Genomic DNA, 16,306 nt, shown 5'->3' with positions numbered 1-16,306 from the left:
GTAGGGTGTAGGGGTTAGGGTGTAGTGTGTAATTCACCATGCTGATACTTGAAGTCTATATAGCAGCGTTCTGCAGTCTGTAGGGGTTAGGGTGTAGGGTGTAGGGGTTAGGGTGTAGTGTGTAATTCACCATGCTGATACTTGAAGTCTATATAGCAGCGTTCTGCAGTCTGTAGGGGTTAGGGTGTAGGGTGTAGGGGTTAGGGTGTAGTGTGTAATTCACCATGCTGATACTTGAAGTCTATATAGCAGCGTTCTGTAGTCTGTAGGGGTTAGGGTGTAGGGTGTAGTGTGTAGGGTGTAGGGGTTAGGGTGTAGTGTGTAATTCACCGTGTTGATACTTGAAGTCTATATAGCAGCGTTCTGTAGTGTGTAGGGGTTAGGGTTAGGGTGTAGGGGTTAGGGTGTAGGGTGTAGGGGTTAGGGTGTAGTGTGTAGGGTGTAGGGGTTAGGGTGTAGTGTGTAATTCACCATGCTGATACTTGAAGTCTATATAGCAGCGTTCTGCAGTCTGTAGGGGTTAGGGTGTAGGGTGTAGGGGTTAGGGTGTAGTGTGTAATTCACCATGCTGATACTTGAAGTCTATATAGCAGCGTTCTGCAGTCTGTAGGGGTTAGGGTGTAGGGTGTAGGGGTTAGGGTGTAGTGTGTAATTCACCATGCTGATACTTGAAGTCTATATAGCAGCGTTCTGTAGTCTGTAGGGGTTAGGGTGTAGGGTGTAGTGTGTAGGGTGTAGGGGTTAGGGTGTAGTGTGTAATTCACCGTGTTGATACTTGAAGTCTATATAGCAGCGTTCTGTAGTGTGTAGGGGTTAGGGTTAGGGTGTAGGGGTTAGGGTGTAGGGTGTAGGGGTTAGGGTGTAGTGTGTAATTCACCATGCTGATACTTGAAGTCTATATAGCAGCGTTCTGCAGTCTGTCTCCTGCGTCTTCTCTTCTCTAACGACTCAGAGTCTTGAAACTGCTTCACTGCTTCACATAAGGCCTGAAACACACAGAGAGAGAGACGCCGAGTGAGGCCTGAAACACACAGAGAGAGATGCCAGGTGAGGCCTGAAACACAGAGAGACACGCCGAGTGAGGCCTGAAACACACAGAGAGAGAGACACGCCGAGTGAGGCCTGAAACACACAGAGAGAGAGACACGCCGAGTGAGGCCTGAAACACACAGAGAGAGACACGCCAGGTGAGGCCTGAAACACACACAGAGAGAGACGCCAGGTGAGGCCTGAAACACACAGAGAGACACGCCGAGTGAGGCCTGAAACACAGAGAGAGATGCCGAGTGAGGCCTGAAACACAGAGAGAGACACGCCAGGTGAGGCCTGAAACACAGAGAGAGACACGCCAGGTGAGGCCTGAAACACACAGAGAGAGACGCCAGGTGAGGCCTGAAACACACAGAGAGAGATGCCGAGTGAGGCCTGAAACACAGAGAGAGACACGCCAGATGAGGCCTGAAACACACAGAGAGAGACACGCCGAGTGAGGCCTGAAACACACAGAGAGAGACACGCCAGGTGAGGCCTGAAACACACAGAGAGAGATGCCGAGTGAGGCCTGAAACACAGAGAGAGACACGCCGAGTGAGGCCTGAAACACACAGAGAGAGATGCCGAGTGAGGCCTGAAACACAGAGAGAGACACGCCGAGTGAGGCCTGAAACACACAGAGAGAGACACGCCGAGTGAGGCCTGAAACACAGAGAGAGACACGCCAGGTGAGGCCTGAAACACACAGAGAGAGACACGCCGAGTGAGGCCTGAAACACACAGAGAGAGACACGCCGAGTGAGGCCTGAAACACAGAGAGAGACACGCCAGGTGAGGCCTGAAACACACAGAGAGAGACACGCCGAGTGAGGCCTGAAACACACAGAGAGAGATGCCGAGTGAGGCCTGAAACACAGAGAGAGAGACACGCCAGGTGAGGCCTGAAACACACAGAGAGAGATGCCGAGTGAGGCCTGAAACACAGAGAGAGACACGCCGAGTGAGGCCTGAAACACACAGAGAGAGATGCCGAGTGAGGCCTGAAACACACAGAGAGACACGCCAGGTGAGGCCTGAAACACACAGAGAGAGACACGCCGAGTGAGGCCTGAAACACACAGAGAGAGATGCCGAGTGAGGCCTGAAACACAGAGAGAGAGACACGCCAGGTGAGGCCTGAAACACACAGAGAGAGATGCCGAGTGAGGCCTGAAACACAGAGAGAGACACGCCAGGTGAGGCCTGAAACACAGAGAGAGACACGCCGAGTGAGGCCTGAAACACACAGAGAGAGATGCCGAGTGAGGCCTGAAACACAGAGAGAGACACGCCAGGTGAGGCCTGAAACACAGAGAGAGACACGCCGAGTGAGGCCTGAAACACACAGAGAGAGATGCCGAGTGAGGCCTGAAACACAGAGAGAGAGACACGCCGAGTGAGGCCTGAAACAAAGAGAGAGAGACACGCCAGGTGAGGCCTGAAACACAGAGAGAGACACGCCGAGTGAGGCCTGAAACACAGAGAGAGAGACACGCCAGGTGAGGCCTGAAACACAGAGAGAGAGACACGCCAGGTGAGGCCTGAAACACAGAGAGAGAGACGCCGAGTGAGGCCTGAAACACACAGAGAGAGAGACACGCCAGGTGAGGCCTGAAACACACAGAGAGACACGCGAGTGAGGCCTGAAACACACAGAGAGAGACACGCCAGGTGAGGCCTGAAACACACAGAGAGAGACGCCGAGTGAGGCCTGAAACACACAGAGAGAGAGACACGCCAGGTGAGGCCTGAAACACACAGAGAGACACGCGAGTGAGGCCTGAAACACACAGAGAGAGAGACACGCCGAGTGAGGCCTGAAACACACAGAGAGAGAGACACGCCGAGTGAGGCCTGAAACACACAGAGAGAGAGACACGCCAGGTGAGGCCTGAAACACACAGAGAGAGACGCCGAGTAAGGCCTGAAACACACAGAGAGACGGCGAGTGAGGCCTGAAACACACAGAGAGAGACACGCCGAGTGAGGCCTGAAACACACAGAGAGAGAGACACGCCGAGTGAGGCCTGAAACACACAGAGAGAGAGACACGCCGAGTGAGGCCTGAAACACACAGAGAGAGAGACACGCCAGGTGAGGCCTGAAACACACAGAGAGAGACGCCGAGTAAGGCCTGAAACACACAGAGAGACGGCGAGTGAGGCCTGAAACACACAGAGAGAGACACGCCGAGTGAGACCTGAAACACACACAGCGAGACGGCGAGTGAGGCCTGAAACACACAGAGAGAGACACGCCGAGTGAGACCTGAAACACACACAGCGAGACGGCGAGTGAGGCCTGAAACACACAGAGAGAGACACGCCGAGTGAGGCCTGAAACACAAAGTGAGAGAGACACGCCGAGTGAGGCCTGAAACACACAGAGAGAGAGACACGCCGAGTGAGGCCTGAAACACACAGAGAGACACGCCGAGTGAGACCTGAAACACACAGAGAGAGACACGCCGAGTAAGGCCTGAAACACACAGAGAGACACGCCGAGTGAGGCCTGAAACACACAGAGAGAGACACGCCGAGTAAGGCCTGAAACACACAGAGAGACACGCCGAGTGAGGCCTGAAACACACAGAGACAGACGCCGAGCGTACCTTGCGTGTGATTGCGTAGTGCCCCTTCATGGCGTTGAGGCTCCATTTGATGTCCTGACAGGAAATCATCCTGAAGTCTCCCATCAAGAGGTCAGCTGCCTGCATCGCCGCCTCAGAACCCACCTGACCTAACGACCCGTAGTCAAACAGGTCCTCTGCAGACTACAGAGAGAGAGAGAGAGAGGTCAGCTGCGTGCATCGCCGCCTCAGCACCCACCTGACCTAACGACCCGTAGTCAAACAGGTCCTCTGCAGACTACAGAGAGAGAGAGAGAGAGAGACAGGGCTAACACTAGGGACAGGGGCGTTTAGAGAGAGACAGGACTAACACTAGGGATGGGGGGCGTTTAGAGAGAGACAGGACTAACACTAGGGACAGGGGCGTTTAGAGAGACAGGACTAACACTAGGGACAGGGGCGTTTAGAGAGAGACAGGACTAACACTAGGGATGGGGGCGTTTAGAGAGACAGGACTAACACTAGGGACAGGGGCGTTTAGAGAGACAGGACTAACACTAGGGATGGGGGCGTTTAGAGAGAGACAGGACTAACACTAGGGACAGGGGCGTTTAGAGAGAGACAGGACTAACACTAGGGACAGGGGCGTTTAGAGAGAGACAGGACTAACACTAGGGACAGGGGCGTTTAGAGAGACAGGACTAACACTAGGGATGGGGGGGCGTTTAGAGAGACAGGACTAACACTAGGGATGGGGGCGTTTAGAGAGACAGGACTAACACTAGGGATGGGGGCGTTTAGAGAGACAGGACTAACACTAGGGATGGGGGCGTTTAGAGAGACAGGACTAACACTAGGGACAGGGGCGTTTAGAGAGACAGGACTAACACTAGGGATGGGGGGCGTTTAGAGAGACAGGACTAACACTAGGGATGGGGGGGCGTTTAGAGAGACAGGACTAACACTAGGGATGGGGGCGTTTAGAGAGACAGGACTAACACTAGGGATGGGGGCGTTTAGAGAGACAGGACTAACACTAGGGATGGGGGCGTTTAGAGAGACAGGACTAACACTAGGGACAGGGGCGTTTAGAGAGACAGGACTAACACTAGGGATGGGGGGCGTTTAGAGAGACAGGACTAACACTAGGGATGGGGGGCGTTTAGAGAGACAGGACTAACACTAGGGATGGGGGGCGTTTAGAGAGACAGGACTAACACTAGGGATGGGGGGCGTTTAGAGAGACAGGACTAACACTAGGGATGAGGGCGTTTAGAGAGACCGGACTAACACTAGGGACAGGGGCGTTTAGAGAGACAGGACTAACACTAGGGATGGGGGGCGTTTAGAGAGACAGGACTAACACTAGGGACAGGGGCGTTTAGAGAGACAGGACTAACACTAGGGATGGGGGGCGTTTAGAGAGACAGGACTAACACTAGGGATGGGGGCGTTTAGAGAGACAGGACTAACACTAGGGATGGGGGTCGTTTAGAGAGACAGGACTAACACTAGGGACAGGGGCGTTTAGAGAGACAGGACTAACACTAGGGACAGGGGCGTTTAGAGAGACAGGACTAACACTAGGGATGGGGGGCGTTTAGAGAGACAGGACTAACACTAGGGATGGGGGCGTTTAGAGAGACAGGACTAACACTAGGGATGGGGGGCGTTTAGAGAGACAGGACTAACACTAGGGATGGGGGCGTTTAGAGAGACAGGACTAACACTAGGGACATGGGCGTTTAGAGAGACAGGACTAACACTAGGGATGGGGGGCGTTTAGAGAGACAGGACTAACACTAGGGATGGTTCTGGGTTCGAGTCCAGGCTCTGTCGCAGCCGGCCGCGACCAGGAAGACACAAGTGGCCCAGAGGTCTAAGACACGGCATGGCAGCGCTAGCTGTGCCACTAGAGATTCTGGGTTCGAGTCCAGGCTCTGTCGCAGCCGGCCGCGACCAGGAAGACACAATTGGCCCAGCGTCGTCCGGGTTAGGGGAGGGTTTGGCAAGAAGGGATGCTCTCTAGCGACTCCTGTGGCGTGCATCGCCAGGTGTTCGGTGTTTCCTTCCGGGTTTAAACGCGCATTGTGTCCTTGGCTGGCTAGTGTTTCGGAGGAAGCACGGTTCTCGACCGTCGCCTCTCTCGAGTCCGTACGGGAGTTGCAGCAATGAGACAAGACTGTAACTACCAATTCAAAAATAGGAATACTCACACAAAGTATTGTAATATTAATGTCTGTAGGGATACTGAATAACCCGAGGCCCATCCCTAGTTAACATACAGGGTTCACACACGTCCCTACCTGTGAGTTGTCGTTGCAGGGTTCCAGTAGCATGCTGCTCTGAGCCGCGGAGGCTGAACTCTCTCTCTGAGGGAAGGCTGGGTTCTCCAGCAACATGTTACAGATACTGGACACAGACACTCACAGGTTAAATACAGTGACACAGACATCAGAGAGTTACAGAATGCTGGTACACAGAGAGAGAGAGAAAACTAAATAGCAGGAGTTTTATATTTTAGTCATTTAGCTCTGATCTAGAACAAGGTGAGACAACCACAGACAACCACATTTCACAGTCATAGAGATAGTTGTAGTTCTAACAGATTGGGATCTTTCAGGTCAGTGGTAGTCATGGAGATAGTTGTAGTTCTAACAGATTGGGATCTTTCAGGTCAGTGGTAGTCATGGAGATAGTTGTAGTTCTAACAGATTGGGATCTTTCAGGTCAGTGGTAGTCATGGAGATAGTTGTAGTTCTAACAGATTGGGATCTTTCAGGTCAGTGGTAGTCATGGAGATAGTTGTAGTTCTTACACATTGAGGTCTTTCAGGTCAGTGGTAGTCATGGAGATAGTTGTAGTTCTTACACATTGAGGTCTTTCGGGTCAGTGGTAGTCATGGAGATACTTGTAGTTCTAACAGATTGGGATCGTTCGGGTCAGTGGTAGTCATGGAGATAGTTGTAGTTCTTACACATTGAGGTCTTTCAGGTCAGTGGTAGTCATGGAGATAGTTGTAGTTCTTACACATTGAGGTCTTTCAGGTCAATGGTAGTCATGGAGATAGTTGTAGTTCTTACACATTGAGGTCTTTCAGGTCAGTGGTAGTCATGGAGATAGTTGTAGTTCTTACACATTGAGGTCTTTCAGGTCAGTGGTAGTCATGGAGATAGTTGTAGTTCTTACACATTGAGGTCTTTCAGGTCAGTGGTAGTCATGGAGATAGTTGTAGTTCTTACACATTGAGGTCTTTCAGGTCATTGGTCTGGATCAGTTCTGCTACATAGTTCTCCTGGACATCAGGAAACAGATCCACCTGGAGAGGAGTAGAGTTATAGACATACTAGATGTAACTACCCATGAGAAGTGAGGGTCACTACCCATGAGAAGTGAGGGTCGCTACCCATGAGAAGTGAGGGTCGCTACCCATGAGAAGTGAGGGTCGCTACCCATGAGAAGTGAGGGTCGCTACCCATGAGAAGTGAGGGTCGCTACCCATGAGAAGTGAGGGTCGCTACCCATGAGAAGTGAGGGTCGCTACCCATGAGAAGTGAGGGTCGCTACCCATGAGAAGTGAGGGTCACTACCCATGAGAAGTGAGGGTCGCTACCCATGAGAAGTGAGGGTCACTACCCATGAGAAGTGAGGGTCACTACCCATGAGAAGTGAGGGCTACTACCCATGAGAAGTGAGGGTAGACTACCAGTCGTGTCTGTACGACTCACCACTCCTCTGACCAGTGCTCTGACGTGGGGCTGCAGCTGAGGTGTCTCTGGTCCCCGGACTTCCTGTTGGTCTGAGGGACCTGCCCTCTCCTCCGCTGTCCTGGGGACGACTGGGACGACAGGGACTGGGACTATGGGGTTAGGGTTCAGGGGAACAGCGAGAGCTGGGATGGGGAGGGGAGGTTGAGTGGCTGGCCGGTTGACCACAACTACCACCTGTGGCCCCAGGGACAGAGGGCGGTCGTGTGTCAGCAGCGGGGCTCCGGACTGGGGGTTAAGGCCCCCAAGAGTCTGGCTGCCCAGGGTGATGCGATGGCCGGTCTCTGGGGGGCCCAGACGCTCGGGGGCAGCAGCTATCAGCACGGCGGGGGCAGGGACGCCACAGGGGCCCGCAGGACACCGCTGGGGAGCAGGCACGGGCTGGGGGGCGACCTGGGGAACAGGTTGGGGATGAAGGGATCTGGGTTGTTGGATCTGGAAGGCATGGGTTAGGAGGAGAGCCTGGGGGGGCAGGGGGGGCCGAGGCTGGTTGAGGGGTCCAGGGTGGAGCTGCTGTAGGGGGGATCGGGGCCGGGCATGGGGCTGAGGGGGTGCAGGGGGCTGAACCTGAGGGAGCAAAACTAACTTGACCTCCTGTAGGACAGGCCTGGTGAAGGGTTGATGTCTGGTCTGGGTTGAGGTGGATGGGGCGGAGGTGTCTCCGTCTCTGTACTGTGAAGTGGATGGGGCGGAGGTGTCTCTGTACTGTGAGGTGGATGGGGCGGAGGTGTCTCTGTACTGTGAGGTGGATGGGGCGGAGGTGTCTCTGTACTGTGAAGTGGATGGGGCGGAGGTGTCTCTGTACTGTGAAGTGGATGGGGCGGAGGTGTCTCTGTACTGTGAGGTGGATGGGGCGGAGGTGTCTCCGTCTCTGTACTGTGAGGTGGATGGGGCGGAGGTGTCTCTGTACTGTGAGGTGGATGGGGCGGAGGCGTCTCGGTCTCTGTACTGTGAGGTGGATGGGGCGGAGGTGTCTCCGTCTCTGTACTGTGAGGTGGATGGGGCGGAGGTGTCTCTGTACTGTGAGGTGGATGGGGCGGAGGTGTCTCTGTACTGTGAGGTGGATGAGGCGGAGGTGTCTCCGTCTCTGTACTGTGAGGTGGATGAGGCGGAGGTGTCTCTGAACTGTGAGGTGGATGGGGCGGAGGTGTCTCGGTCTCTGTACTGTGAGGTGGATGGGGCGGAGGTGTCTCGGTCTCTGTACTGTGAGGTGGATGGGGCGGAGGCCTCTCGGTCTCTGTACTGTGAGGTGGATGGGGCGGGGGTGTCTCTGTACTGTGAGGTGGATGGGGCGGAGGCGTCTCGGTCTCTGTACTGTGAGGTGGATGGGGCGGAGGTGTCTCTGTACTGTGAGGTGGATGGGGCGGAGGTGTCTCGGTCTCTGTACTGTGAGGTGGATGGGGCGGAGGTGTCTCTGTACTGTGAGGTGGATGGAGCGGAGTTGTCTCTGTACTGTGAGGTGGATGGGGCGTTGATGTCTCTGTACTGTGAGGTGGATGGGGCGGAGGCGTCTCGGTCTCTGTACTGTGAGGTGGATGGGGCGGTGATGTCTCTGTACTGTGAGGTGGGTGGAAGGGGTGCAGTCCGATGACCGTCAACCTCTTTTAGCTCTATGATTGGTCCATCGCCTTCAGAGGCCACACCCCACAGTGCTGCTGGACGAATCACACGTCGCCGGGCAGGATTCAGGGGCTGGAGAGAGAGAGGAGGGGAGAGAGAAAGAGAGGAGGGGAGAGAGAAAGAGAGGAGGGGAGAAAGAGAAGAGGGGAGAGAGAGAGGAGGGGAGGGAGAATGGGAGGAGGGGAGAGAGAAAGAGAGGAGAGGGAGGGGAGATAGAAAGAGGGAGGGAAGAGAGAGAGAAAGAGGGAGGGAGGGGAGAGAGAGAAAGAGAGGAGGGGAGAGAGAGAGAAAGAGAGAGAGGAGGGGAGCGAGAGAAAGAGAGAGAGGAGGGGAGCGAGAGAAAGAGAGAGAGGGGACAGGTGGTTAGGACAAACACACAGTGTTAAGAGACTAGACACGGGTCACCTAGTCAGCTCCAAACCTATCCCAAGTCAGGGGTTAGAGGTCAAGGTTGGGATGCTAACCATTAACCGGTCAGGCGCTGAAAATGCATTTGACTGGTCAGGTTCATTTGCATAATTTTGGTGCCATGTGTATTTTTGGTTAGTAGACACGAACAGTCTTCCAGCTTCATATTGATTAACAAGAGGAGGAGGAGACTCCCAGCTTCATATTGATTAACAAGAGGAGACTCCCAGCTTCATATTGATTAACAAGAGGAGGAGCCTCCTAGCTTCATATTGATAAACAAGAGGAGACTCCCAGCTTCATATTGATTAACAAGAGGAGGAGACTCCCAGCTTCATATTGATTAACAAGAGGAGACTCCCAGCTTCATATTGATTAACAAGAGGAGGAGCCTCCTAGCTTCATATTGATTAACAAGAGGAGGAGCCTCCTAGCTTCATATTGATTAACAAGAGGAGGAGACTACCAGCTTCATATTGATTAACAAGAGGAGCTTCCCAGCTTCATATTGATTAACAAGAGGAGGAGACTCCCAGCTTCATATTGATTAACAAGAGGAGCTTCCCAGCTTCATATTGATTAACAAGAGGAGGAGACTCCCAGCTTCATATTGATTAACAAGAGGAGGAGACTCCCAGCTTCATATTGATTAACAAGAGGAGGAGACTCCCAGCTTCATATTGATTAACAAGAGGAGGAGACTCCCAGCTTCATATTGATTAACAAGAGGAGCCTCCCAGCTTCATATTGATTAACAAGAGGAGCCTCCCAGCTTCATATTGATTAACAAGAGGAGCCTCCCAGCTTCATATTGATTAACAAGAGGAGCCTCCTAGCTTCATATTGATTAACAAGAGGAGCCTCTCAGCTTCATATTGATTAACAAGAGGAGGAGCCTCTCAGCTTCATATTGATAAACAAGAGGAGCCTCCCTGCTTCATATTGATTAACAATAAGGGAAGCCTCCCTGCTTCATATTGATTAACAAGAAGGGAAGCCTCCCTGCCTCATAGCTATATTGTAAACTATGTTTCACAGGGGCTAGTTCGTTACAGTATGTTCAATAATACTGTAGCTTTTCAGCTGTGAGACGATTGGCTTGCACTGTTGCCTCTTTCAATTAGGCTCTAACATAAGTTAACGTAGCCGTTAGTAACCGGTTAATGAGGGTCGAATCGTCGGCAGGAAAATTGACCAACATTTGCATCCCTAGTTAAAGGTCAGGGGTTAGATTAAGTATTTAGAGGTCAGGGGTTAAAGGTTACCAGTAGTATGCTATTCTCATCATCATCATCATCATCTGGCTGGTCAGACACCAGGACAGGGTGAGAGGTCAGAGGTTACGTCTAGTATGCTGACATCATCATCATCGTCAGGTTTGTCAGAAACCAGGACAGGGTGAGAGGTCAGGGGTTAAAGGTTACCTCTAGTATGCTGACATCATCATTGTCAGGTTTGTCAGAAACCAGGACAGGGTGAGAGGTCAGGGGTTTAAAGGTTACCTCTAGTATGCTGACATCATCATCATTGTCAGGTTTGTCAGAAACCAGGACAGGGTGAGAGGTCAGGGGTTTAAAGGTTACCTCTAGTATGCTGACATCATCATCATCGTCAGGTTTGTCAGAAACCAGGACAGGACTGTTGGGGTCCAGAGGAACCGGCTCCTCGTCAGAGTCATCTGATATGGTGATGAAGTTCCTCCTGCGTGCCCGACGACCTACACACACACACACACACACACACACACACACACACACACACACACTTATCTGTAGCACGTGTATGCTCTTGCCTTGGCTTCAGAACCCCCCCCCCCCCCCTGCTTGTGCTGTACCTCGGCTTCAGAACCCCCCCCCCCCCCTCTTGTGCTGTACCTCGGCTTCAGAACCCCCCCCCTGCTTGTGCTGTACCTCGGCTTCAGAACCCCCCCCCCCCCTGCTTGTGCTGTACCTCGGCTTCAGAACCCCCCCCCCCCCCTCTTGTGCTGTACCTCGGCTTCAGAACCTCCCCCCCGCTTGTGCTGTACCTCGGCTTCAGAACCCCCCCCCTGCTTGTGCTGTACCTCGGCTTCAGAACCCCCCCCCCCCCCCCTGCTTGTGCTGTACCTCGGCTTCAGAACCCCCCCCCTGCTTGTGCTGTACCTCGGCTTCAGAACCCCCCCCCCCTGCTTGTGCTGTACCTCGGCTTCAGAACCCCTCCCCTGCTTGTGCTGTACCTCGGCTTCAGAACCCCCCCCCTGCTTGTGCTGTACCTCGGCTTCAGAACCCCCCCCCCCCCTGCTTGTGCTGTACCTCGGCTTCAGAACCCCCCCCCCCCCCCCCTCCTGCTTGTGCTGTACCTCGGCTTCAGAACCCCCCCCTGCTTGTGCTGTACCTCGGCTTCAGAACCCCCCCCCCTCCTGCTTGTGCTGTACCTTGGCTGCGGTGGATGTTGAAGCTGGCCAGGACGATAACGTCATCGTCGTCAGGTCTGTCCGCCATAGTCAATCACACTGCCTGGGTGACACGCTGCTCACAGACACACACTGACCAACAACACTCGACACCATCCCCCTACACACACACACACACACACACAGTTAATACCCTGTACTGTTCTGACAAACAGGACCCATTATATACCCCAACACCACCCCAACACACACAGTTAATACCCTGTACTGTTCTGACAAACAGGATCCATTATATACCCCAACACACACAGTTAATACCCTGTACTGTTCTGACAGACAGGAGCCATTATATACCCCAACACACACAGTTAATACCCTGTACTGTTCTGACAGACAGGACCCATTATATACCCCAACACCACCCCAACACACACAGTTAATACCCTGTACTGTTCTGACAGACAGGACCCATTATATACCCCAACACCACCCCAACACACACAGTTAATACCCTGTACTGTTCTGACAGACAGGACCCATTATATACCCCAACACACACAGTTAATACCCTGTACTGTTCTGACAGACAGGACCCATTATATACCCCAACGCCACCCCAACACACACAGTTAATACCCTGTACTGTTCTGACAGACAGGACCCATTATATACCCCAACACCACCCCAACACACACAGTTAATACCCTGTACTGTTCTGACAAACAGGACCCATTATATACCCCAACACCACCCCAACACACACAGTTAATACCCTGTACTGTTCTGACAGACAGGACCCATTATATACCCCAACACACACAGTTAATACCCTGTACTGTTCTGACAAACAAGACCCATTATATACCCCAACACCACCCCAACACACACAGTTAATACCCTGTACTGTTCTGACAGACAGGACCCATTATATACCCCAACACCACCCCAACACACACAGTTAATACCCTGTACTGTTCTGACAGACAGGACCCATTATATACCCCAACACACACAGTTAATACCCTGTACTGTTCTGAAAGACAGGACCCATTATATACCCCAACACACACAGTTAATACCCTGTACTGTTCTGAAAGACAGGACCCATTATATACCCCAACACACACAGTTAATACCCTGTACTGATCTGAAAGACAGGACCCATTATATACCCCAACACACACAGTTAATACCCTGTACTGTTCTGACAGACAGGACCCATTATATACCCCAACACCACCCCAACACACACAGTTAATACCCTGTACTGTTCTGACAGACAGGACCCATTATATACCCCAACACACACAGTTAATACCCTGTACTGTTCTGACAGACAGGACCCATTATAAACCCCAACACACACGGCAGAGATGTCAAGGTGCAGGACAAGTGTATATAGAGAAGCGGTTAACTCGATAGCTACTGCAGTCAACTCCAAGCCTAACAGTAACTCAGCGGATGGGGTTGTTTGGTTGCTGAACTTGGGCTGTCGTTAGCTAACGTTAGTATTTTGGGGGGGTCGACAAAACTTTGAACTCGATTCTAAAACTTTTTTGTAGCCAACTTAGGTAGCTGACGATAGTTGAAAAATGAGGAATGTAGTTAGTTAACGTTAGATAAGGGTGTGTTTGTATGACTTAACGTTACCTAACTAGTAAGTTAGCCTGAAACTTGGACAACTCCAGCTAACTTGCAAAACAAGTTCAACAGGAGAAAGTTGTCAGTCTCCAGCTGGAAGTTTATCAAAAAGCCCAACTAGTTAACGACCCAACTAGTTAACTACATCAACTTGAACTAACTAACTAACGCTAGTACTAACGTTACTAGGTAAGTTAGTTAACATTTAGTACCACATACGTATCTTTGATTACACCTGTAACGTCAGAGACAGCTAGCAAGCTAACTAACTACTGTTATAGGTTAGTTACTAACGTTAGTCAACTATATAGTACTGTACTAGTTAACTATTAGTTAGTTACTAGCGTTAGTCAACTATATAGTACTGTACTAGTTAACTATTAGTTAGTTACTAACGTTAGTCAACTATATAGTACTATACTAGTTAACTATTAGTTAGTTACTAATGTTAGACAACTATATAGTACTGTACTAGTTACCTATTAGTTAGTTACTAACGTTAGACAACTATATAGCCCTGTACTAGTTAACTATTAGTTAGTTACTAACGTTAGACAACTATATAGTCCTGTACTAGTTAACTATTAGTTAGTTACTAACGTTAGTCAACTATATAGTACTGTACTAGTTAACGTTAGCAAACAGAAGGTTAAAGAAACATCAATGACAAACATGGTCTTTAAAAACATAGTTAGTTAATAAAATAAGACAAGAAAAACACATTTTTTCTATATGCTGTTGAGGTTGTCGCTTTACCTGAGTGTTCACTGGCGGAGTTGGCTGTGATTTCTCATGTTTGCTTGCACTTTCTGTTCAGTTCGGTATCTGTTTGGGCTAACCTAGCTAGCCTAGCTAGCTTAACGACAGACCAATAATCGCTACCCGTTTATACTTCGAGTGACCTACTTATTAACCAGTTATATATCTAATAAGCTAGCTATGTAATAATTAACAAAACGCTATATATAGGTCGTTCAATCTCATAACTCGGATGTTATTGAATGTCCCAAACAACAACAACAAAAAACATTCAAATATTTGGCTAACAAACGAACATAACCGGAAATCGAAAACAACCTACCACTAAATCAAGACGGGCAACGTCACATTCACGGACATCAGCGCAGCAGTCTGGGGGATGTAGTTCTATCAGATCTTTTTTTTGTTATTGTAGTTTAGTCAATTATTAAAGATATTAGCCGATGTTCGAGAATATCAAAACCGTAATATATCATGGGTGAATTGTGACTGATTGATCTACAAATATTAAGGAGTAGTTATTTTAAGATGCAAGGTGATTTGTTGATCAGGTCTGCCGCCTGCACTTGTCTGCTGCAATGTCGAACTAGCCCAATGGGCTCTCTCCTCTGCCCAGACGTTGCTGAAGCATGGATGTCCAGGTACCAGTATGTCCTGGTAGGAGGTGTGGTACCAGGATGTCCTGGTAGGAGCTGTGGTACCAGGATGTCCTGGTAGGAGCTGTGGTACCAGTATGTCCTGGTAGGAGCTGTGGTACCAGGATGTCCTAATAGGAGCTGTGGTACCAGTATGTCCTGGTAGGAGCTGTGGTACCAGTATGTCCTGGTAGGAGCTGTGGTACCAGTATGTCCAGGTAGGAGCTGTGGTACCAGGATGTCCTGGTAGGAGCTGTGGTACCAGGATGTCCTGGTAGGAGCTGTGGTACCAGGATGTACTGGTAGGAGCTGTGGTACCAGTATGTCCTGGTAGGATCTGTGGTACCAGTATGTCCTGGTAGGAGCTGTGGTACCAGTATGCCCTGGTAGGAGCTGTGGTACCAGGATGTCCTGGTAGGAGTATGTCCTGGTAGGAGTATGTCCTGGTAGGAGCTGTGATACCAGGATGTCCTGGTAGGAGTATGTCCTGGTACCAGTATGTCCTGGTAGGAGCTGTGGTACCAGGATGTCCTGGTAGGAGCTGTGGTACCAGGATGTCCTGGTAGGAGCTGTGGTACCAGGATGTCCTGGTAGGAGCTGTGGTACCAGTATGTCCTGGTAGGAGCTGTGGTACCAGGATGTCCTGGTAGGAGCTGTGGTACCAGGATGTCCTGGTAGGAGCTGTGGTACCAGGATGTCCAGGTAGGAGTTGTGGTACCAGGATGTCCTGGTAGGAGCTGTGGTACCAGGATGTCCTGGTAGGAGCTGTGGTACCAGTATGTCCTGGTAGGAGCTGTGGTACCAGTATGTCCTAGTAGGAGCTGTGGTACCAGTATGTCCTGGTAGGAGCTGTGGTACCAGGATGTCCTGGTAGGAGCTGTGGTACCAGGATGTCCTGGTAGGAGCTGTGGTACCAGTATGTCCTGGTAGGAGATGTGGTACCAGGATGTCCTGGTAGGAGCTTTGGTACCAGGATGTCCTGGTAGGAGCTTTGGTACCAGTATGTCCTAGTAGGAGCTGTGGTACCAGTAAGTCCTGGTAGGAGCTGTGGTACCAGGATGTCCTGGTAGGAGTATGTCCTGGTACCAGTATGTCCTGGTAGGAGCTGTGGTACCAGTATGTCCAGGTAGGAGCTGTGGTACCAGTATGTCCTGGTAGGAGCTGTGGTACCAGGATGTCCTGGTAGGAGCTGTGGTACCAGGATATCCTGGTAGGAGCTATGGTACCAGGATGTCCTGGTAGGAGCTGTGGTACCAGGATGTCCAGGTAGGAGCTGTGGTACCAGTATGTCCTGGTAGGAGCTGTGGTACCAGGATGTCCTGGTAGGAGCTGTGGTACCAGTATCTCCTGGTAGGAGCTGTGGTACCAGGATGTCCTGGTAGGAGCTGTGGTACCAGTATCTCCTGGTAGGAGATGTGGTACCAGGATGTCCTGGTAGGAGCTGTGGTACCAGGATGTCCTGGTAGGAGCTGTGGTACCAGGA

General features: G+C 51.3%; 1 protein-coding gene across 1 annotated transcript in view; it reads right to left on the bottom strand.

The window, feature by feature from the left end:
• Window positions 1-14,503, bottom strand: part of LOC139422609 (E3 ubiquitin-protein ligase RNF216-like) — a 48,450-nt gene extending 33,947 nt beyond the window's left edge. Inside the window, exons 1-8 of the mRNA XM_071173754.1 lie at window positions 14,186-14,503; window positions 11,810-11,948; window positions 10,980-11,113; window positions 7,330-9,060; window positions 6,844-6,920; window positions 5,908-6,013; window positions 3,644-3,805; window positions 878-986 (exon numbers count right to left, since the gene is read on the bottom strand). Coding sequence (XP_071029855.1) covers window positions 878-986; window positions 3,644-3,805; window positions 5,908-6,013; window positions 6,844-6,920; window positions 7,330-9,060; window positions 10,980-11,113; window positions 11,810-11,876 — 2,386 coding nt within the window. The 5' untranslated portion in view covers window positions 11,877-11,948; window positions 14,186-14,503. The remainder of the gene's footprint in view (window positions 1-877; window positions 987-3,643; window positions 3,806-5,907; window positions 6,014-6,843; window positions 6,921-7,329; window positions 9,061-10,979; window positions 11,114-11,809; window positions 11,949-14,185) is intronic.
• Window positions 14,504-16,306: the final 1,803 nt, after the last annotated feature.

This window comes from Oncorhynchus clarkii, chromosome 12 (genome assembly GCF_045791955.1).
Source record: "Oncorhynchus clarkii lewisi isolate Uvic-CL-2024 chromosome 12, UVic_Ocla_1.0, whole genome shotgun sequence".
Lineage (NCBI taxonomy): Eukaryota > Metazoa > Chordata > Actinopteri > Salmoniformes > Salmonidae > Oncorhynchus > Oncorhynchus clarkii.
The sequence above is the reverse complement of the archived record's forward strand: the minus strand, read 5'-3'. Positions and strand labels throughout refer to the sequence as shown.